The sequence below is a fragment of the Cibotium barometz genome, chromosome 13 (assembly GCF_041138505.1).
Source record: "Cibotium barometz isolate CiBa-2024 chromosome 13, ASM4113850v1, whole genome shotgun sequence".
NCBI lineage: Eukaryota > Viridiplantae > Streptophyta > Polypodiopsida > Cyatheales > Cibotiaceae > Cibotium > Cibotium barometz.
The window spans coordinates 54,845,863-54,865,745 of record NC_141058.1 but is presented as its reverse complement, the minus strand read 5'-3'; the positions used below and the strand labels follow the sequence as shown (position 1 = coordinate 54,865,745).

At 52.6% G+C, this 19,883-nt stretch overlaps 1 protein-coding gene across 3 annotated transcripts in view; it reads right to left on the bottom strand.

Moving 5' to 3' along the window:
* LOC147632860 (uncharacterized) overlaps positions 1–19,883 on the bottom strand; it is a 65,430-nt gene that overhangs the window by 20,280 nt on the left and 25,267 nt on the right. Inside the window, exons 2-3 of one of the 3 annotated variants that reach the window (XM_086807743.1) lie at positions 1,744–1,780; positions 1,433–1,614 (exon numbers count right to left, since the gene is read on the bottom strand). The exons of 1 other annotated variant lie outside the window; for it this stretch is intronic. In XM_086807743.1, coding sequence (XP_086663869.1) covers positions 1,433–1,614; positions 1,744–1,780 — 219 coding nt within the window. Of the gene's footprint in view, positions 1–1,432; positions 1,781–19,883 lie in introns of all 3 variants that reach the window. One more of the 3 variants, XM_086807742.1, reaches the window with a different exon arrangement.

The window sequence follows — 19,883 nt, the reverse complement described above, 5'->3', positions numbered from 1 at the left end:
TTTCATTGGGGAAATGAGCATTGTGGATAACATATTCACCTTCTTGGAGGAAACAACAATGGCACGGATCCCAATAGTAGGACTTAGTGGTTCTCTTGTTGGACTTTTAGAAGATCTATGACAAGGTGGACCGGGCTTTCTTGGAGGGCACTATGATTTGTACAGGATTTTCAGCTTTTGGGTGAAGGGAGTATCAGCTCTTTACTCCACCCAAATTTCAATGTGCACAAAGCAAACGCTTCTCCATCTCCCACTCGATTGGCCAGGTCTCTGCTTTGGACACTTCGCTGTTCTTGTTTTGAGCCTGGAGGAGCTCTTGGATTCAATCTGAAAGACACATAGTTACCTACCTCTCCCCTAGACTCATTTTGAGATTAAAAACAGCTTCCTCTCTACATGGCATATAGCTCTTCTTCTTAGACATCTGTTCTCTCGGACCACGGTCATGTTTCAGCATACAAGAGCATCTCTCGTGCATGTTTGTTTCCAATACACCTCACGCCCAAGACAACTGAGGATGCAAAGAAATGTTGTCCATTGAAACATCATGAGTACGCTTGTATACCTTGACCTCCATCATGAATCGTAACATCACCCACAAGGACATACACACACTTATGGTATGAGTAACATCACCAGCAACCACCCAGGCATCATCCAAGAAAACGATAAATGCATCCTCCTGAGAGTAATCATCTATATTTCCCAACAACTACAACCACCTGATTAGCATTGGCATCCATAGAAACATCCATATCAAGAACACACACACTAGGAATCATATCAATTAGTGTCTCATCTCTGCTGCAAGCTTCAGCATTCTTAGAACCATATAAGAAATTTCAACATCCCAAACTGTGTGGTGGTAGGGGCAGGGGGCATCCACAAGGAGTAGAAACAAATGTGTGGACCCTAAGGCATACTCATACTTAAATGGCCCAGTTGGCTTCCCAGTCTATTGGCATGCAGCCTCTTGACCTACCCATTCAGGTAGACAACATGCAAGAGCCTAAAACATTTAGACACTAAGGTATGCTCATACTTACATGGCCCGGTTGGCTGCCCTGCAGCCTGTAGGCATGCAGCCTACTGACCTACAGATTCAGACAGCCAATATTCAAGAGCCTTTAAGACCACTCACTTGTACTTGTGGGCCAGTAGGCCTACCAATGAATAATCTATATTAAGGCCATTGATAGTTGCTGAGAAACATACTTAAGTTTCAACCCCCCCCCCAAAAAAAACGATTAAAAAGTGGAATACTCTTGGAACACTACCTTTTATTTTATTTTGTAATGATGAGATATTTTGCACTCAAGATCAAGATTTTTTCCCAGAACCCCGATGCAAACAAGTGTGTAGAAGACGTGCCCACAAGGAAAGACTAGTCATAAGTTATTTTATCACTTTCTTTGCCAAAACAACAACATACCTGCTCCATTATTTGTCTTGATGTGCACACGGCATTCTGAAAGCACTCTTTGTCACTCACATCTTTTGCTGGAGACTGTCTCTTTGCCCTTACCTCTCTCTTTCTTTGAACTTCCTTTCTCTTCCCCAATGATCTTTTGTTTGGACTTATGTTTGCAGCCATATTCTTTCTCTTCCTTGTCACTACATTCCAAAAATAAGCAACTATCTTATCCCAAGGAGCTTCATTATTGTCTTCAAACAATCTGGTGTTTTCTCCTGACTTGCTAGATTGCCATGATTGTGTAGCGCCTTCTGAATTTTTATACCTACCTCTATCTCTGAGTGATGCCACTCGACAGTCTATGACCTGCACATGGTTACAAACAGCTTTTATTTCCTCTCTCTCAAGGGCCATTTCGGCCTTTAGGAGACGTTATTATATCTTTCTTTCTCTCTCTGAACAATGCCACTCCAGAGTCTATGACTTGTGGGTACAAACAGTTTTTATTGTAGCTTCGCTGTCACAAAGAGTCCAAAAGCCAGAGTCAGCGTGGCATCTCCCAAACCTCCATCATAGATTTCTCAGGGTCACAACCACCAACTATAGAGGCCCAATCCAGCAGCCGCGGTGCACTGGTGGGTGGTAGGGGATCTCTGATCGCTTCGTGAGGGATTTCTGGAAGCGGCTTTGGGCGAGCTTCCGGCCTTGGAAGGTGACTACTTTCCTGTGGCTTGTGGCCATAGTTACCGTGGAACGGGAACGTTCCGGGAACGTCGGGTGCTAGAACAGGAGCGGAAACGGGAACGGGAGCGGATCGGAATGTTGGGGAACACCACATCATATGACATGTCAGCCAAGCCTCAAGTTGGAACAAAGGTGCCAAGAGGAGGTAGGGAGAGTGTGGGGCAGCCAAGCCTCAAGGTGGAACAAAGGTGCCAAGAGGAGGTAGGGAGAGTGTGGGGCAGCCAAGAGGAAGGGTGGAGTAGTAGGTGGAACGGAGAGTGTGGGGCAGCCAAGAGGAAGGGTCGAGTGGTAGGGGAGAGCAAGTTGCAACTCAGCAAAGGGGAGAGCACTCAGGCTTTAGCAAATGGCAAAAAAACAGCCGCAGCAACAACAAAACACGTCGCTTCCGCCGCCACGCAGAGACAATCAGGCCGGAACGCCCGGAACGCGTGTTCCGCCCTACGTTCCGACATTCCAGGAAACGTTCCGCCACGTTTCGAGTTTCCTGGGCGTTCCGCGCTCCGATTGCGCGTTCCGGGCACGCGGCATCTTCCAGACCGGTGTTCCGGCGTTCCACGATAGCGGAACGCCGTTCCGCGGTAACTATGCTTGTGGCGCACAAAGGGCTGGTAGTTGGGACTTGGCTGGCCCACGGCAGGCAGCCTCTTGACTGTCCATGGTGTGGTTTTAGCAAGGAGTCACAGCGCCACTGTTTGTGGAATTGCCCAGAGGCCCAGCAGGTATGGCAGAGAGCTCTGAGGATGGTCCTGGTGGGCACTTCTGACACCTTGACCGTCACTTGGAGCGCAGTTGCATGGGAAGCTTCTAGCGGCCCAGCGCTTGGATATGAGGATTGGCCAGGCAGCACAGCAGTGCAGCTATGATTCCTACCCTAGATTTCTCTTGGATGGTTCGGCATCCTCAGGGGTGCAAGCGATGGGAGCTGGTCAGCAGCCTCATTGTCTGGCACATTTGGTGGGGGCGCTGCAGGGAGGCCATCGAGCAGAGGCCCACTCCCCCTGCAGAAGACGGTACAGGCCATCTGCCTGGACATCATCCACACCCTTCGCAGTCACTGGGAGTGACTTCAGAGAGATTCAGATAGGAGCATTCCTCTGGATCTGGCACCCCAGACCCTTCTTCTCAGCGAAGGGAGAGGACATTCTTTGGCATTATAAGCCTCCTGTTTGGCTCTTTCCCCCCCTACTTGTTATATGAGGTAGCCTCCCCCAGAGAGAGGCCAGCCATGGGGGACAATGCACCTGCTCCTTGTCATTATGTCATTCAGGACCTCCTTCGGGAAGGTTGTTTGTAGCCACTTTTGGCATCTTTGTTAACTAATAGAAGGATCTCTTTTCCGGAAAAAAAAAAACTATAGAGGCCCAACCAAAGCAGTAGCCAAGTCCATGGACACGTGACCCTCTGGCCCCACCCCACGTACACAGGATGCACTAGTGAGCAAGTGCAAGTCCTTCTGAGAGCTAGATGCCCCAGATCTCAGAGGCCTCATCCCTCCACCCTGCAGTTGCAGATCTAGAATATCCTTCAACGACAGGACTCCGGTATCACTGTATGACCACATATTGTCATCATGTAGAATCACATGGATACTTTTGCTTATGTAGCTAGTTTTGTACAATTCTTTTCCATGGTTCGGTTTTCATCATGGATGCATTGTACTATTATTTTCGTTGCATAGACCCTCTAGGTTTTTTGAAGGCCTCTCTCCAACTCAAGCTCGAGCTCGTTTTATGGTTTCAGGCTGTGTTTTCGGGTTTTTCCTGTATTTGGGGTTTCAACATCATGGCTGCTTTGTGTTTTAGGTTTTCTACTTGCGTTTCAGGGTTTTTCCTGTTAGGGTTTTGCTCTGCACTTTAGGGTTCCTTAACCGGCTGCCCTGCATTTTAAGGATTCTATTTCTTTTTTTGCTTTTTAGGGTTCATCTCCCTCTCTCTCTCTCTCTGCTTTGTGTTTTAGGGTTTCTACTTGCGTCTTAGGGTTTCGCCTGCACTTTAGGGTTTCTCTCTGCACTTTAGGGATCTCCTCCTATGGTACAAATTGGGACCCCAGATGGGAGCTTTTTAGGGTTCATCTCCCCTCTCTCTCTCTCTCTCTCTCTCTCTCTCTCTCTACTTTGTGTTTTAGGGTTTCTACTTGCGTCTTAGGGTTTCTCTCTGCACTTTAGGGATCTCCTCCTGTGGTACAAATTGGGACCCGAGATGGGAGCTCCATACAATAGTGCAGGTGTGACTAGTGGAAGCCGATGGAGAAGTGCTTAGTGATAATGATCTCGCACATGATTAGGAGTAAGTCATCACTGCCACATGAGATTGTGCGAGTACCGATCGTTCACAGAGGCTCTATTCCAAACAGTGACAAAAGGACCTAGAGGCATTCAAGGCAGAATGACATGCCCAAAAGTGTCCAGAAATGGAATGCTTCAAAGAGTAATGCATGATGGAGTGCATGGCTAAATGCAAAGAAGACATACAACTCCTTAGGGAGGAAGGGGAAATACCAGCACAAGAAGCCCTAACAATGGAGATTGCTCAGCTAAGAGAAGCCAATGAGAAGTTACGAAGGAGCTAGAGGATGCCAAGAAAGCAATGACAACAGAAACGCAACAAATCCAGCAAGACGTAGCTGTTACAAGACTGAGTATTTACCTCTTTATCTTAAGCATTGTAATCATGTTTTGAGCATGTTTAACATTCACTAATCATGTTTTGATCTGTGTATGCATATGTAAGTTTGTACACGTGAGGCTATAGATACATGTTTAGTGTGTGTGTGAGTACATGTTTGTGCATGCCCATTTGTATGTACATGTGCATGTTTTTTGGTTTCTCTCTTATCTTGCTGCAGGTATAGCTATCTCTCTCTCAAGGATATTTATGGGTCATCTCTGCAAGTACAAGAAGTACTGGCACAGTGACACATGGCACTGCCACGTGGCATAGGTGACGTGGCAAGGACTGGGCTGCAACAGCTGACGTGTGGCTGAGGCACACAATAGCACTGGTGGCACGAAAGCGCAAGCGGCTGGCAGCACAGGACTGCACGTGTGCAGGTGATGCCACGTGGGCAGGCAGCCGGGCAAGCACCCCGGCTGCACTGCAGCGCCGGGGTGCAGCCGAGCGCAAGAGAAAGAGGCAACAGCGAAGTGCAAGGCGGGCAGCAGAAGTGCTGGCGGCTGGCTGCCACGCAAGCAATCAGGCACATACAGCGTGGGTAGCAGTAAAGCGTGGGCGCCGGCCAGCAAGACGCATAGGGAAAAAAAAGGCACCAGCCCAAAACGTGAAAAGAACAGCAGCGTGGGATTTTCGAAAAGAAGAAAAAGCTAAGCGCCATGTATTTTTTTATTTTTTATTTTTTTTAAAAAAAAAGAGGAAGAAGAGAAAAGCTATTCGATGGTTTTTGGGGAAAAAGCTTTTGTAATAGATTTTTCTAAGGGGGAAAAGCATAGCTTTTTCCCCCAAACTTGTATAAATAAGGGGCCAAGGCTCTTGTATCCCACAACACATCTTGGGTGAAAGCTAGTAGGAGATCTCCTCCCCATGGATCAAGGAGGCATCTTCTCGGGAATTGTACGAGGGCTACGCCGACCTTGAGTTATAAATAAATACCTCTGGGGGCGCCACGCTTTGGGGCCAATTGGTCTTTTGTGCAGGAGCACTCTAGCTCCACTTGTTTGTTTTCTTCTTCTTCCAAATTTATTATTCCAGTTCGTGAAGCAATTAAAGTGTGATTAAGTGTGTTCACTGCCTGTCAAGTTGTTGAAGGCCGGTTTCACATAGCAGCCCACCAAGGAAGAGGTAGCTATTACTAAATCAGTCATGAAAGAAGAGCGAGCTCAGCTTCAAGAAAGGCTGGAATCCAGTTGGGTGGAGGTCACAAAGAAGCATCAACCAGCTGAGACAAACAAGATTATGATGGCAACATTCGAGGAAGAGAAAAGAAGGCAGACCAAGGAATTAAATGTAAGAGTCACATGACTTCCAATAGGGGCTTCTCCCAAATACACAGACGTTTGGAGGGTGGGCAAAGATCCGACTAGAGAGAGACCACTCCTCTTAAAGTTCAAAGCTGAACAAACATGGAACACCTTTCTGCAACAGTGAGGGACTTACTCCCCAAGGTCTACCTTGGGGAAGATCTCACACCATTACAGCTTGAACAAAGGAAAATTGGCATGGTAGAAGTCATGGCCTATATCTAGGATAATAACTCTACCTTCTCTGTACACAGCCCATTTACCTGGCGCAGGGTCTATGAGGCCACATGCAAGCTGAAAATGGCACTATGGAACTGCAATGGTACAATGTGGTTAGATGCAGGAGGCGGCTTTTCTGAGACTTTCATAGGTAGAGATTGATCTTCTGATGGTTTTGTCGAACGTTGCGCTTCGCCTGCGAGCTCCGCTCTCCCCCCCCCGCTGCTTCTCGCCATCGCGCTTCACCTTCCCCCCCCGCCAGCCCTCCGCGGTCTCCTCCGCCCTCTCCCCCGCCTTCCTCCTCGCACCCCTCTGCGCCGCCTCCCCACCGCCTTCTGCGCGTTTCTCCCCCGCCTTCACCCCCCCGCCTCCACTCCCCCGCCTCCCTCCTCTTCTTCGCTTTCTTCCTCCCCCGCTTTCTCTTCCTTCGCCTCCCTCCTCGCTGCATTCCCCGCCTCTCCCCCCGCCGTTTACTTCCTTCCCCATTCCTTCTTCCTCCGCCTCTATCATCCTTCGCCTCCCCCTCTCTTCTCTCCCTCGCCACCTCTCCCCCCTCCGCCCTCTTTCTCCTCCCTTCCGTCCCGCCCCTCCGCCCACCGTTAACTCCTCCCCGCCTCAGCTCCCCCCCCCCCCCGCGCCCCGCCCCCGCTATCCTGTAACCCGCCGCTTCTCTCTTTTTTCCTCGCAGGGCTGTGTCCCTCCCGTTGGTGACCCCGGTTTCTGGCTTTTTCCCTCTGGAGGACTCCATGGAAGCCGCTCCGACTAACCATGCCGATTCCGGTCTCCGTCTGGAGTTCACAGCTGAAGATCTTCAGTTGTTTGTTTCCACAGTTTCCGCTCTTGAGGCCTCCTCCTTGGTCTGCAAGATAGTGGGTAGCCGTCCGATGCGGAGAGAGCTTCGCGACCTTCTGCAAGGCAGCCTTGTTGGCGTGCCCGCCAAGATCGTCAGCGTGGATTTTTTGGGACGTGGCTACTATCAGGTGGATTTCGAGTCCCCACAGGCAGCTCAGATGGTGCTGGCTCGGAGCCCCATTGCCCTCCGCTCTTCCCGGGCGTTCCTGGCGCGATGGACTCATGGTTTCGACCCCGCTTCTGACCCGCTAGCAGGCGCGATAGGTTTCCCCGTCACTATCTGTTTTCCTGGACTCCGTAGGGAGTACTTGCCCCTCTTGTCATCCATTGGCAAGGCGTTCGGGCAGGTGGTGGAGACGCCTCAGACAGCGGCTTCAGTGATTGCTCGGGCAGCAGGACTCCCGGCCATTCGGGTTGTGGTTCCGTCACCGGAGTCCCTCCCGAAGACGATCCTTCTCCCTTGTCTTTCTGGAGGACATATGATACAGCGCGTGGAGTATTCGGGCCTCCCCGGCCAGTGTTACATATGTCGGGAGATGGGCCATCTCGCACGCGCCTGTCCCCGCAAGGGGGCTCATCCTTCACGTTATGCCGCCTCCGGACCCCCTGCAGGAGACCCGAGGGGTGGCCATCCACTTCAGAGACCGGACATCCCTGGCTCGTCACAGCAGGCGCCATCATCTGACGAGCAGGCCCCGGCGGAGGATGCCGCGCAGTCCCAGGAGGCTGGCGGATGGCAGGAGGTTCGCCGGCGGAAACGCCCGGCCCGCAGGGACCGTCGTCGCAGACGCCAGCAGGCAGCACAGGCTGGCGGACAGGCGACTCCGGCTGGCGCACAGGCACCTATCCGCACTTATGCTCCTGTCAGGGATAGGCGGCCAGCAGGTCCCACCCCGATGGACGAGGATTCAGACTCAGTGCCCGTTGAGGCCGCTGGTGGAGCCTCCCACGTGGAGACCCCGCTCCCACCTCCCCCCGCGGGGGGCCCCCCACCCTCCTTGGAGCAGATTCCTGAGGATCCTGGGCCGCACTCTTCGACCCCCGGCTCCCCTTCCCCTCACCCGGAGAGCACTCCTTCCACCCTTCCTTCTCCCCCCCCAGCCCCCCCTCTCCCGCCTCCCCCGGCGGCCCCCCCTGACACCTATCCTCTGGCAGATGCCTCTCCATCCTCTCCTCGCTCTCCCCCCTCCTCGCCACGAGCCCCCATCCCTCCCTCGGCCTCTCCAGGATACTTCGCCAGACCACCCACTGCCCCGGGGCAGCGCAGCTGGGTAGGCCAGAGCACAGTCCAGCGGCTGTTCCACCGCCACTCCGGGCCGGTGGAGATGGCGATCCTCGCCTCGCCCGCCACAGAGTTCTCTCCAGCCTCCCCTGGGGGGCCCCCGCGAGTGATGGGGCTACCAGTGGATTACGGTTTTTTCAGGTGCCTCCAGCTGGATGCTGGCCCGTTCGAGACACTGGTCGCGCCCTTGCGAGTTTGCGTGGTGTGCCATCCCTCTCGTTCTCCCTCTGTGGTGAGCAGCATGGTGGCTTTCTCCTTTCCTCTCAGTGTTGCCCCAGACACAGCATGGGATTGCAACTCTGTAGAGGAAGTTTTGCGTGATCAGATACTGGAGTTTTCTCATCACTTCAGTGACTTGGGGCTCACGGACCTATTGCAGACCCAATTACACTCAGCCCGCATGAGCCTGTTTGGTATAGGAGACTGGCGGGCGGATCCGGTCCACACCTCAGTTGAGGCGGTGCTTCTGATTCTCCTCCATGCCGCCCCGAGGGTGCAGCCTACCTTTAGATACATATATGCAGAGGATTGGTCTCACGCCTATGCCCTGGACAGGGCGAAGGCGGAGTGGGGCTGGACACAGAGACAGGTCTCCCTCTTTTTGGAGAGACTCCGCACCCGGACAGACAGTGATTATTCTCCCTCCAAGCCGGCGCCCAAGACTCACAGAGTGGAGGGCAGATCATCCGGGCCGGCTGAGAGGGGTGAGCCAGTGGAGGCTGCTTCACTTGCCATAGCTCATCCATGAGGATCCTCTCATGGAACATCCAGGGTCTCGGTGGACATCGCTGCTACATTGGCCGGGGCAGACTTCGCCAGGAGATCCAGAGGGCTCTCGTTGGAGGACCCATCGATATCCTTTTCATCCAGGAGCACCACCTTTCTGCGGGGCGTACCCGCACCTGCGGGAAGATCTTGCCAGGCAGGAGTCACACTTTTTGGTCACCGGCATATGGCTCCCAGGGGAACCAGGGTGGAGTATGCATCTCAGTCAGCGAGCAGCTTCTATCTGAAGTTGTGGACTCTGGCATTCTGGTCCAGGGTCGTGCGCAGTGGATCATCCTTCGGGTTGGGGAAGACCGCATTGGCTTCCTCAACTTCTACGCCCCCAATGGGGCGACCGGGAGAGCCGAGTTCTGGAGCACCATTAGGCAGTCCCTCCCCTTGGCAGACCACTGGTGCCTCGGAGGGGATTGCAACATGCTGGAGGATGCAGAGGACAGGATGGGGGGCAGCCAGGAGACCATTCATGGGCCGGAGCTAGCTGCCTGGGAGGAACTAGTGCTTCAGGTGAGAGGCCAGGATCCGTGGACTCTCCCGGAGTTTGGCAGGTTGCAGGGGAGCCTATCTTTCTCGCGCTCGGATAGACGGGCCACAGGGGTTAACCTATCCCGCATCGACAGGTTTTACATTGATGAGTGGGCCTGTGCTAGAGGTGGCACAGTGGGCATACTTGCAGGCTCCTCGTTTTCAGATCACTTTCCAGTGCTTCTCCAGATTGAGGACCCCACGAGAGGAGAGCAGAGCCAGAGCGTCCGGATTCCAGATTGTCTCATAGAGGAGCCCGAGATCGCGATCGGAGTTGAGCAGGTCTGGCAGGAGCTGCAGTTCAGGAGAGGATCGACAGCCAGCGATCTTGCCAGTGGCTTGCAGGAGATTAGCCAGATGCTCAGACAGGCTGCCTTGGACCGGCTGGAGGCTTTCAGAGAGCAGGAGAGGAGCCTACGGAGGAGTCTAGCGTCCCTCCAGAGACTCCAGGAGAGGGATCCTACGAGCCCTTGGATCTCAGAGCAGATGGAGTCAGCTCGCACGGAGATCAGATCCATCGAGGAGAGGAGGGTGGAGTTCCGATTCCATGCTCGGGCTTCCTTTTGGACACAGGCTGGGGACAGAGTGACTCGAGACTTTTTTGAGGCGACAGGGCCTCGCTTCAGACGGGAGGGTCTCAGGCGTCTCCGGCAGGCTGATGGCCAGGTTGTGGTGGATCCCCCCAGGGTTCGGGCTATAGCCACAGATTTTTACAGGGACCTTCTCTCTGCTGAGCCAGCAGATGACAGGGTGAGAGAGGCTCGGGAGGCAGTCTGGAGCTTCACGAGACCGGTTGTGCCGGCCCATTTACAACACTCCCTTCTCTCCCCCTTCTCGGATACGGAACTGGAGGAGGCTCTTCAGGCATTACCTCGGGGCAAATGCCCAGGAGAGGACGGTCTTTCGGTGGCTTTCTTCCAGAGGTACTGGGGCCTCTTACACAGGGGCTTCAGATTGGCATTCCAGGAGATTATGGAGTCTGGAGTCATGCCGGACAGCATGGCTGAGGGCTTGATCCACTTGATCCCCAAAGAGGGAGGAGACAGACTGGAGATTAGACAGTGGAGACCGATCACCTTGCTAGGCACGGCCTACAAGGTCCTAGCTAAGGCGATCAGCAGGCGGCTTCAGCCTCACCTTCCGGACATCATCCACTCCACGCAGACTGGCTTCATCCAGGATAGGAGCATTCTGGATAACATTTTCTCCTTCTGGGAGGCTACGGCTCTGGCTAGATTTCGACAGGAGGATCTGGCAGTGCTCCTTCTCGACTTCGAGAAGGCATATGATCGGGTGGACTGGGCCTTCTTGGAAGGCACTATGGAGAGGATGGGCTTCCCCCCTCAGTGGATCCGTGGGGTCTCTGCACTCTACTCATCGGCTCATAGCCAGGTGCTGATACAGGGCGTGCGCGGAGAGAGGTTCCAGCTCTCGCGCTCGGTGCGGCAGGGGTGCCCCTTAGCGCCCTTTCTTTTTCTTTTTGTGGCGGAGGCCATGAGCACTTTTTTGACGGCACAGGATACAGGTTTGCGGGGCCTCCAGCTTCCCATCCGTACCTCGGAGGAGCTCCTAGACTCGGAGTTTGCGGATGACACTGCTGTCTATCTTCAGGGAGGTGAGGAGAACCTCCGCCGCTTCGCCTTAGCCATGGACAGGTTTTGCAGAGCTTCGGGCGCTTTGATCAACTGGCACAAGTCGTGTGGGCTGTGGGTCAGCTCTATGCCCCCCCCGACTTGGAGGCCAGTTGACGGTTTTCAGTGGCTGCCCCCTGGCACTACAGTGCGTTATTTGGGATGTTATGTGGGCATTGACATATCTCCGGAGCAGCAGATAGCCCCCCTTCTTCTGAGCATTCGGAAGAAGCTTCTGTATTGGAGTACCGCTCGTTTATCTCTGGCTGGCCGAGTAGTCGTGGCCAACCAGGTTCTGCTTGCTACTATGTGGTACATCACTTCCTGCTGGGCCTTCTCTCGGGCATGCATTGGCCAGGTGCAGCGGCTCATCAGGAACTTTCTTTGGTCCGGTGGCGACGGGCGGCCCGCCAGGGCCAAGGTGGCATGGGCGGTGATCACTCAGCCGAGGGAGAGAGGCGGCCTGGGCATTGTTGATCCTATTTGCCAAAGCCGAGCATTGCTTGGCAAGTTGGTAGTTCGTGGCCTCCTGCCAGGCGCTGAGCCGTGGAAGGAGTTTCTTGTTTCCAGGATGCTCAGCCGCACCCCCTCTCTTAGCGGCCCCTGGACCCCCAGCATTAGGTGGATCTTTACAGAGCAGCGATCCAGAGGAGTGGGCCTTGGCTTCGAGGAGCGTTTTGCAGCTAGCCTTCTGAGGGCCTGGTCGCATCTGAGGCCGTCACTCTTCCAGACTCCTCCGGGCACCGATGAGGAGCGCCTGAGGCAGCCATTGATCTGGAACCCCTTGATTCGACTTCCCAGTGGCCATATGGTTGGATCGCGGTCTCACGTGTCGTGGGGCCCTTTGAGCTCCGGCCCAGCCCAGTCCCTGGACGACTGGATATGTTTTCAGCAGCTGCCTCTAGAGGCCCAGGAGAGGAGACTCAGTGGGATGAGGGGCAGAGAGTTGATGAGACAGGACATTGAGGCGGCCATCCCCCGGGAGTGGCGGACCCCAGTACAGGACCCTCCACCTCCACAGTGGATGGGTGTCTTTACTCGGCATGAGATCCTTCTAGCGGTCTGCGGCACATCGGAGAGAGTCGCCCCACTCACTTTCGAGGTGGGAGAGGGTGGCCAGCTTCAGAGGACACGACTAGATTTGGATGGGCTCCAGGGTTGTATTCTTCAGAGGGTGCGGGTGGTCGGCTTTCATCAGAGACAGTGGCATGTAGACCCCTCACCGGCCTCGATAGGAGAGGACTGTTCTTGGAGATTATGGGCTTGGGACAGCAGGCCTCTTATTCGCCTTCAGTGGGATCCAGGTGAGTGGTTTTGGCGAGATCCCTACTTGGCCCCTACCAGCCCAGGCATCCCCTTTTTTCAGTACACAGCGAGGCTGGGGCGGCGGATTCAGAGGCACAGGATAGCGAGCACCCCGGCGGCGGCCGAGCATTGGCGGCGACAGGGGCTCTCCCCTGCCTTTCTTAGGGACTTCTGGCAGCGCCTTTGGGCCAGCTTCCGGCCCCGGAAGGTGACGCTTTTTCTCTGGCTCACAGCGCATAGAGGACTGGCTGTGGGGGCATGGCTAGCTTTTGGCAGACACCCAGCGTCCTGCCCTCGGTGCGGCCATGCACAGGAGTCGCAGCGGCACTGCTTATGGGATTGCCCACAGGCTCAGCAGGTCTGGCAGCGCGCTCTCAGGATGGTTTTTGCAGGCTCACCAGGTGAGATGCTGGTGACGTGGGGTGCGGTGGCTTGGGCCACGGACAGCGGCCCGGCCCTTGGATATGAGGACGTCCCTGGCAGCGCGACCATCCAGGTCTCTGACAGGGCGATGGCGGTGGTTCCGACGCCAGACTTCTCATCGGCAGCCCCTCAGGAGGGGGTCGGGCACAGATGGGAGATGATCAGCAGCATGACAGCTTGGCACATATGGAGAGCCCGATGCAGGGAGGCCATTGACCGCCAGGCGACTCCACTGGCGGAGGTCATACAGGCCCTCTGGGTGGACATCATTCACACATTGAGAGGACACTGGGGGAAACTCCAGGGCGACTCGGATCGCATGAGAGGGCGCCGCAAGGCTTTCCTCCGCACTTGGCACCCTGGCCCTTTCCTCACCGCGAGGGGCGAGGATGTCACTTGGCACTACAGGCCTCCAGTCTGGCTTTTCTCACCTCCCACATGTACTACTAGGTAGCCCCCCCCAGAGAGCGGCTAGCCACGGGGGTGGAGCTCAGGAGTTCACGGTGTTTTATCCCTCCTTGCGAGGTGAGCTTTGTAGCCTTATGGCGTTTTCTCATTAACTAATAGAAGGATCTTTTTCCCGGAAAAAAAAAAAAAAAAAAAAAAAAGAGATTGATCTTCTACACCAAGACTCACTAGAGCCCGGAGAGAGGATTACCAGAGGTGTTTGGATATGTATGGGAGTCTGCCTATCATGGAGAGACACGGACCTGTGGAGGGCTGAGAGGTTCCGGAGGGGTAGCTGTCCTCTTCACGCCACACCTCCGAAATATACTATCAGTGGTTAGAAAGGATGAGGAATCCAGGTATACGTGGTTGAGGCTGAGGAGAGGTCATGGTCATATAGTACACATAGCTGTATGCTACTTCCCTCCCAACACATCCAGGTTCTCCCCCACCAATGGGCAGTCCCCTTACCTGGCCTTATACGAAGACATTTTGGAATTTTCTACACAAAGGGAGATCTTCCTGTTAGGTGATTTTAATGCCCGGACCGGAAGTACCCAGGTCAGCCTCTTCGATTTTGAGCAAGATCATATCATTTTTACAGGACATAGACATAGATGACATGGGGTTCAAGAGGAGATCCAAGGATGGGGGAGCAATAAAAGCATATGGAAGATTTTTCTTGGAGTTGGGGACAGCTCATGGGCTCATCATATATACTGGCCTGGATAGTTTTCCAGAGCCCGAGCGACTTACTTGTTTTCCTCATAAGGGAGGAGTCAACACTGTGAACTGCTTGATGGGATCCCCAAGCCTCACCTCACAAGTGCTGACCATGCCTACTTGGCCTTCACTCTCTCTCTCAGGTTCTTTCCCCAAGAAACCGCCTCACAGACCCACATCCCACTACATGGAAGTTCATTTTGACCACAACCTAGATGTCGTTTATCAATCCAACCTCCACTCCCGTATCGCAGCCCCACTCACTATTATTACCTCTCAGCTCACCTCTTTTCTCCATGAATCAGCTCACATTTCGTTCCCTACTACCCGACATACCACAGCCAAACCACCATCGGGCTCCCCACTGTGACACCAATGGTATGATGATGAGTTCCGGGCTTTCCGCTTCAGCCTCTTACAACAAAAAGCATGCATGCAGCTTACCAAAAAGCAAAGCAAGAAAAAATGGCAAATCTTCAGCCGCCATAAGAAAAGGGAGTTCATCCTTAAGCAACAAGATAAGCTTTGCGGCACAACCCTCTTGAGTAAAAACAGTAAGGAGGCATGGAAGGAGCTCCAAGAATGCAGGTCAGCTACCCCAATTACTGATCCCAACATCTGGTTCCATCATACCCAAATCTTTACGCTCCAACACCAGCCATAGTATTGCTTCACCTCAGCCACCCCGACCCCGCTCAACCACCCTCTTCACTACTCAAAATGTCACTAAGGCGATCCATAAGCTTCAGCCAGGGAAATCCAGGGGCCTTTCAGCTGAGAGGGCACTCTGTCATGGTTTCCCACCCTCTTGGTCCACCAACATCATAGTGCCGATCCATAAAGCTGGTGACCCCATGAACCCCAACAACTACTGCACTACCATGATGGGGTCATGCAGAACGTAATGGAATGAGAGCAAAGGGGCAAGCTGGTTTCAGACTCTCCTACTCCACATTGGATCACATCTTCACATTGAGGGCCATCATCAAGGAGGGACGGTCGAGAGCCAAGAAGATCTTTTGTTGCTTTGTGGATTTCCGGAAGGCATTTGACAAAGTCCCACGTGCTCCCCTCTTCTACCGGCTGCAGGAGTTGGGTTTCACTGAGGAGATCATTTAAGGAGTTATGGCATTGTATGAATCGGTGACAGGGAGGGTCAGGGCTCCAGGTGGATTATCTGATCTGATCACCAGTGATATTGGGGTGAAACAGGGATGCCCGCTCTCACCTACACTCTTTGTCCTCTACATAGATGAGATCTCGGAGCAGGTGTTGCGCTTCTGATACTTTGGTGCCCATATTGTTATATGCTGATGACATTGTGTTGATTTCAGAATCCAGGGAAGGCCTCTAGAGACACCCTGCACTACATGCCTTTGGTGAGCAGCGCTCTTTGACAGTTAACCTTGGGAAAACCAAGGTCATTGTGTTTAAAACTTCACTGTGGGGATAAAAGGCATGAGTTTCCTATATGCTGGGGCTGAGGTGGAGATCATGAGTTCCTATGTGTATCTTGGGGTCATCTTCACATGGCCACTTTACAGGATGAGGTCAGCTGTAGATGCGAGACTAGCCAATGGGTATGCAGCATTGGCTAGGTTGGAGAGAGTGTCCACGAACCCAGCACGAAGAGCTGGCTCTTTGACACTTTGGTGTCTCCAGCAATGCATGGTGAAGCCTTTTGGGGACCTGCATCATGTGCATCCTGCACTTGGATGCCATGTAGACATATCTGTACAGAAGGTGCAGGACCTGGGATGGTAAACTGGTCCCATCTCACCGAGTCCAGGATGAGTTAGCCAAGGTTCCATCCCAGTCATCCGAGGTTAGGTGTGCATTGTCCTGCACATGAAACAGTGCCAGTCCACGCTGTGAGTCTCCCTCTGGAATGATGTCAGTGACTATGTGTATTTGGTATGATACCGGATGCCAGAACACTGTAGACAGTTAGGGTTTGCAGTTAGAAAAAGGGGCCAGCCCATAGGGCTACTCCAGGAACTCTTGTGGGCATGGGGAAAGTACAAGACGATCCCCATAAGGGCCAGGAAGGCCCTGGCTGTACCCACCAGCCATGTGTAGGTCATGAGAGGGCTGTGGGACAGTCCTAGGGGCATACCAAGGGTAGCCGACTGGTTATCCAGCCCTAGGAGGGTTGTAGGGCAAGTATGGGGCAGCCCATACAGGCTGCCCAGCCTCTAGTACAACAAGCATACAGTGTCCAGCACCCCTAGATCCATGCGCCTAGTGACAGCCCAAGTATGGGAACATGCGCAGCATTTATTAGTGTTTTTTCTGTATTTTATCAGTCGTGGAGCACTTTTATGACAGCCAACTGCTTATTAGCCAGCCGACTGCTGTCCAGAAGGGGTATAAATACGCAGCCCACAAATCATTCTCTTCATCTCATCATTTGCCAAGTGCTGAAGCTAAAGTAAGGGCCAGAACAGCCCAGATCAAGCTAACACAGAAGGGGTGAAGGATTGCACGTCAAGGGCAGAGATTCCTCTCAACCAAGTAAGGTTCAATCAATCTTTTTCCAGTATTTTACATCATTCTAATAAAAGCAAATACACTATTTGTGGTGGGGACCCTACAGAGGGTATTCAGGACCCAATACTGTGTCCACTTCTCCCTCTCTCTCTCTCTCTATTTTTTTATGCACATCTACATTCAGTTTTGTGCGTTATTTTCGTCTCGTGACAAGTGTGCTGATTTCTGAGCATTGAAGTTACCGATCTCCCCTGACGCTTCCTCATGTTACAGTGGTATCAGAGCCTACTTCAAGTGTAAAGATTCAGCAAAGATCAAACAAGACAACGACTCTCTGGCCACTTATGTAGCCAAAGGACTTCCGCAATTCGTTGCACTCATACTCCTGGTCATGGGTGCCCTTCTGCTTATCTTCGAGCTCCCAACTAATAATTGCTCCAACTGAAGCATTGGGATTTGAAGAACTAGGGGTAGCCACTAGGGTCTGTGTGGGAGCTGGGCTCACCACGGAAGCTGTGGAGGCTGCAGCAGCGGTCTTTGGAGCGGTAGTCTTCTTAGAACACTCCCGAGAAGTGTGGCCTTTTGTATGACAAAGGAAACACCTACCCTTCTCCTTGTACTGAGAAATCTCCTCAGCACTCAACTTGCCACCTGTCTTGCTTGCCTCCGCTTTCTGGTCTGGAGTAAGCTTGGACGCATTGTTCGAGTTCTTGGAGCCAGAGGCTCCCGTGCTCTGTCCTAGGGAAGACCCCGTCTAGTGCTGGCCTTTTCCCCTTGAGGCGGTAGCCTTGGGAGTAGCCGGCTGGGAAGTCTTGGGCTTGCCACCATTATGCTTCATTTCTGCACTCTACGCAAGCGAGAGTGTGTCTTCGAAGGTGGCTGGTCTAAACATACGCACCTCCCACTGGATTTGTGTGTCAAGGCCATACAAAAACTGCCCTTTCTTGTCCAAATCAGATAAGCCTAATTGCAAACATAAAGTCAAAATTCTATTGGCAAACTAAAGGACTGGTTGCACGTTCTGACGCGCTCCTTTGAACTCGTCTTCGAGTCGCTCAAGGTAGTGGGGCGGTAGAAACCGCTGCTTAAGGTCACGGACCAACGCGTCCCACACATAAGCTGCCATACCTAATCTGGTGTGAGCATGAACCCACTGAGTCCACCAAGAATGGCCTCACCTTCGAAGTACCAACTGGCTAAGATCACTCTGTCAGTATCTGTCTTTCTAACTGCGGCAAAGTAAGCTTCAAACTGATGTAACCATGAATAAAGAGTTGTGGGGTCGAGTTTACCATTATACTTACTTCGAATCATTTTCTCAGGAAAATGATTCGAGGGTGCCGCTGGTCTCAATTTGGCGTCCAAAGCTGCTAGGTAACGCTCATGTTCCACACGTCGCATGGCTTCGTCTTCACGTTGTCGGATCTCCAATGCACGCTTCTGCAACTCAAGCAAAGAGCTCGGCTGCAGTTGTGACCCCACGAGAGGGTCCTTGTGTACAGGATTTGGAATCTAGGATACGGAAGGAGAGGGAGGAGATGGAAAATGTGGCGTTGGAGAATGGGTACGCTCTTCCAGAGCCAAGAACTACGCCTTTTGCTCTTCCAACTTGGTCGTCTGGTCTTCTGCGATTGCTTGCATCATCTGCTGGAAAATCTATGTAACACTCAAGCCTGGTGACCTAGTTGGGCTGCCCGGTGTACTCTGGTCCCAAGGTTCTTGGTCTCTCTCATCCTCGAAGCTCGCCATAGCAGGAAAACGCACTTCCTTTCTGGAGCACAATCTGACTATCCATTGTGTGTGTGGGAGACTTCCGGAGGCTGAAAACCAACCGTTCTTTGAGGGACAGGAGTAACTCCGAAAGGGGTAGTCCACCGGAGTCTGAAAACCAACCAAACAAGTTGAGGGTTTTAGCACAGACATGACAACGAGCGTCAAGTATGAAGCTCTAGGTGCTAAATTAGTTATTCAGGGCATAGAGTTTGTGCATGATTTTATGGTTGCCCCTCTTGTAGGAGCAAACATAATATTGGGCATTCAATGGTTTCACAAGTTTCTTCCTAATGTCAAGTGAGACAAGCACACATTCCAGATTAATCGAAATGTGTCAAACACCCCAGTGACCATTAAGTGTGAGCCAAGAATTCCGAACTTTCCGCTCATAAGCCACTTGCAGGCTAAGTGAGCAGTCAGTAAAGGCGCACATTGTGCGATGATATACATCCAGTCCAGACGGTGGCCAGTGCTTCCGAGAAGTATTTGGCTCTCCATGAAAAGTTCCAGAAGATTTTTCTTCAGGACAATCTCCCTCCCTAGCTCCCCTCGTCTAGACCGAAGGACCACAAGATTGACCTCCTCCTAGGCTCGGAACCCCCAAGCAAGTTTCCGTATCGCCTTTCCAAGACAAATTAGGGTTTCCTCATATCACACGTGCACATCTTTTGCGTGAGTTAGCTACCGGAAAAATCCAAAAACGTGATGTTGAACGGATTAACTGGTATCTTACTCGTCGCAAGAAACGAGCACATTGTCATAAACAGCACGAGGATTCATACCAACTCTTCCTAAGCCGGAATTCTAATGAGGCTTGGTGTAGGATCCAAGAATGACGCTTACCCACCCCCATCACAGACCAACACATATGGCACCCATATTGTTACGTCCCGACAGGCCTAGGATTAGGGCTAGGGGTGTGTGCTAAATCCAAGATTAGGATTAGGATTAACCCAAGATTAGGATTAAGAGCTTAGCAAGGGCATGGGAACCTGGAGGTTTCACACGTGTGCTAAGGGCGCTAGCAAGATGAGGTCTAGATTGGATAAAAGCTTATGATTAATAGCCTAGGGCTAATAATGGCTAAAAGCTTATAAATAAAGCAAGAAAGCTAATAAATCAAATAAGGGCCAATATTACTATAAGTGACCTTGGGGTCACTTATTAGACACAAGAGGTCAAGTCGTGGTAGCATGGGGCTACCAGGGAAGCATGCAAAGGCGTCTCCGCCTTATATTCGGCAGCTCACAGTCAGGTTCTCATCCAGGGGGTCTCGGGGACACGTTTCCGATCTCCAAA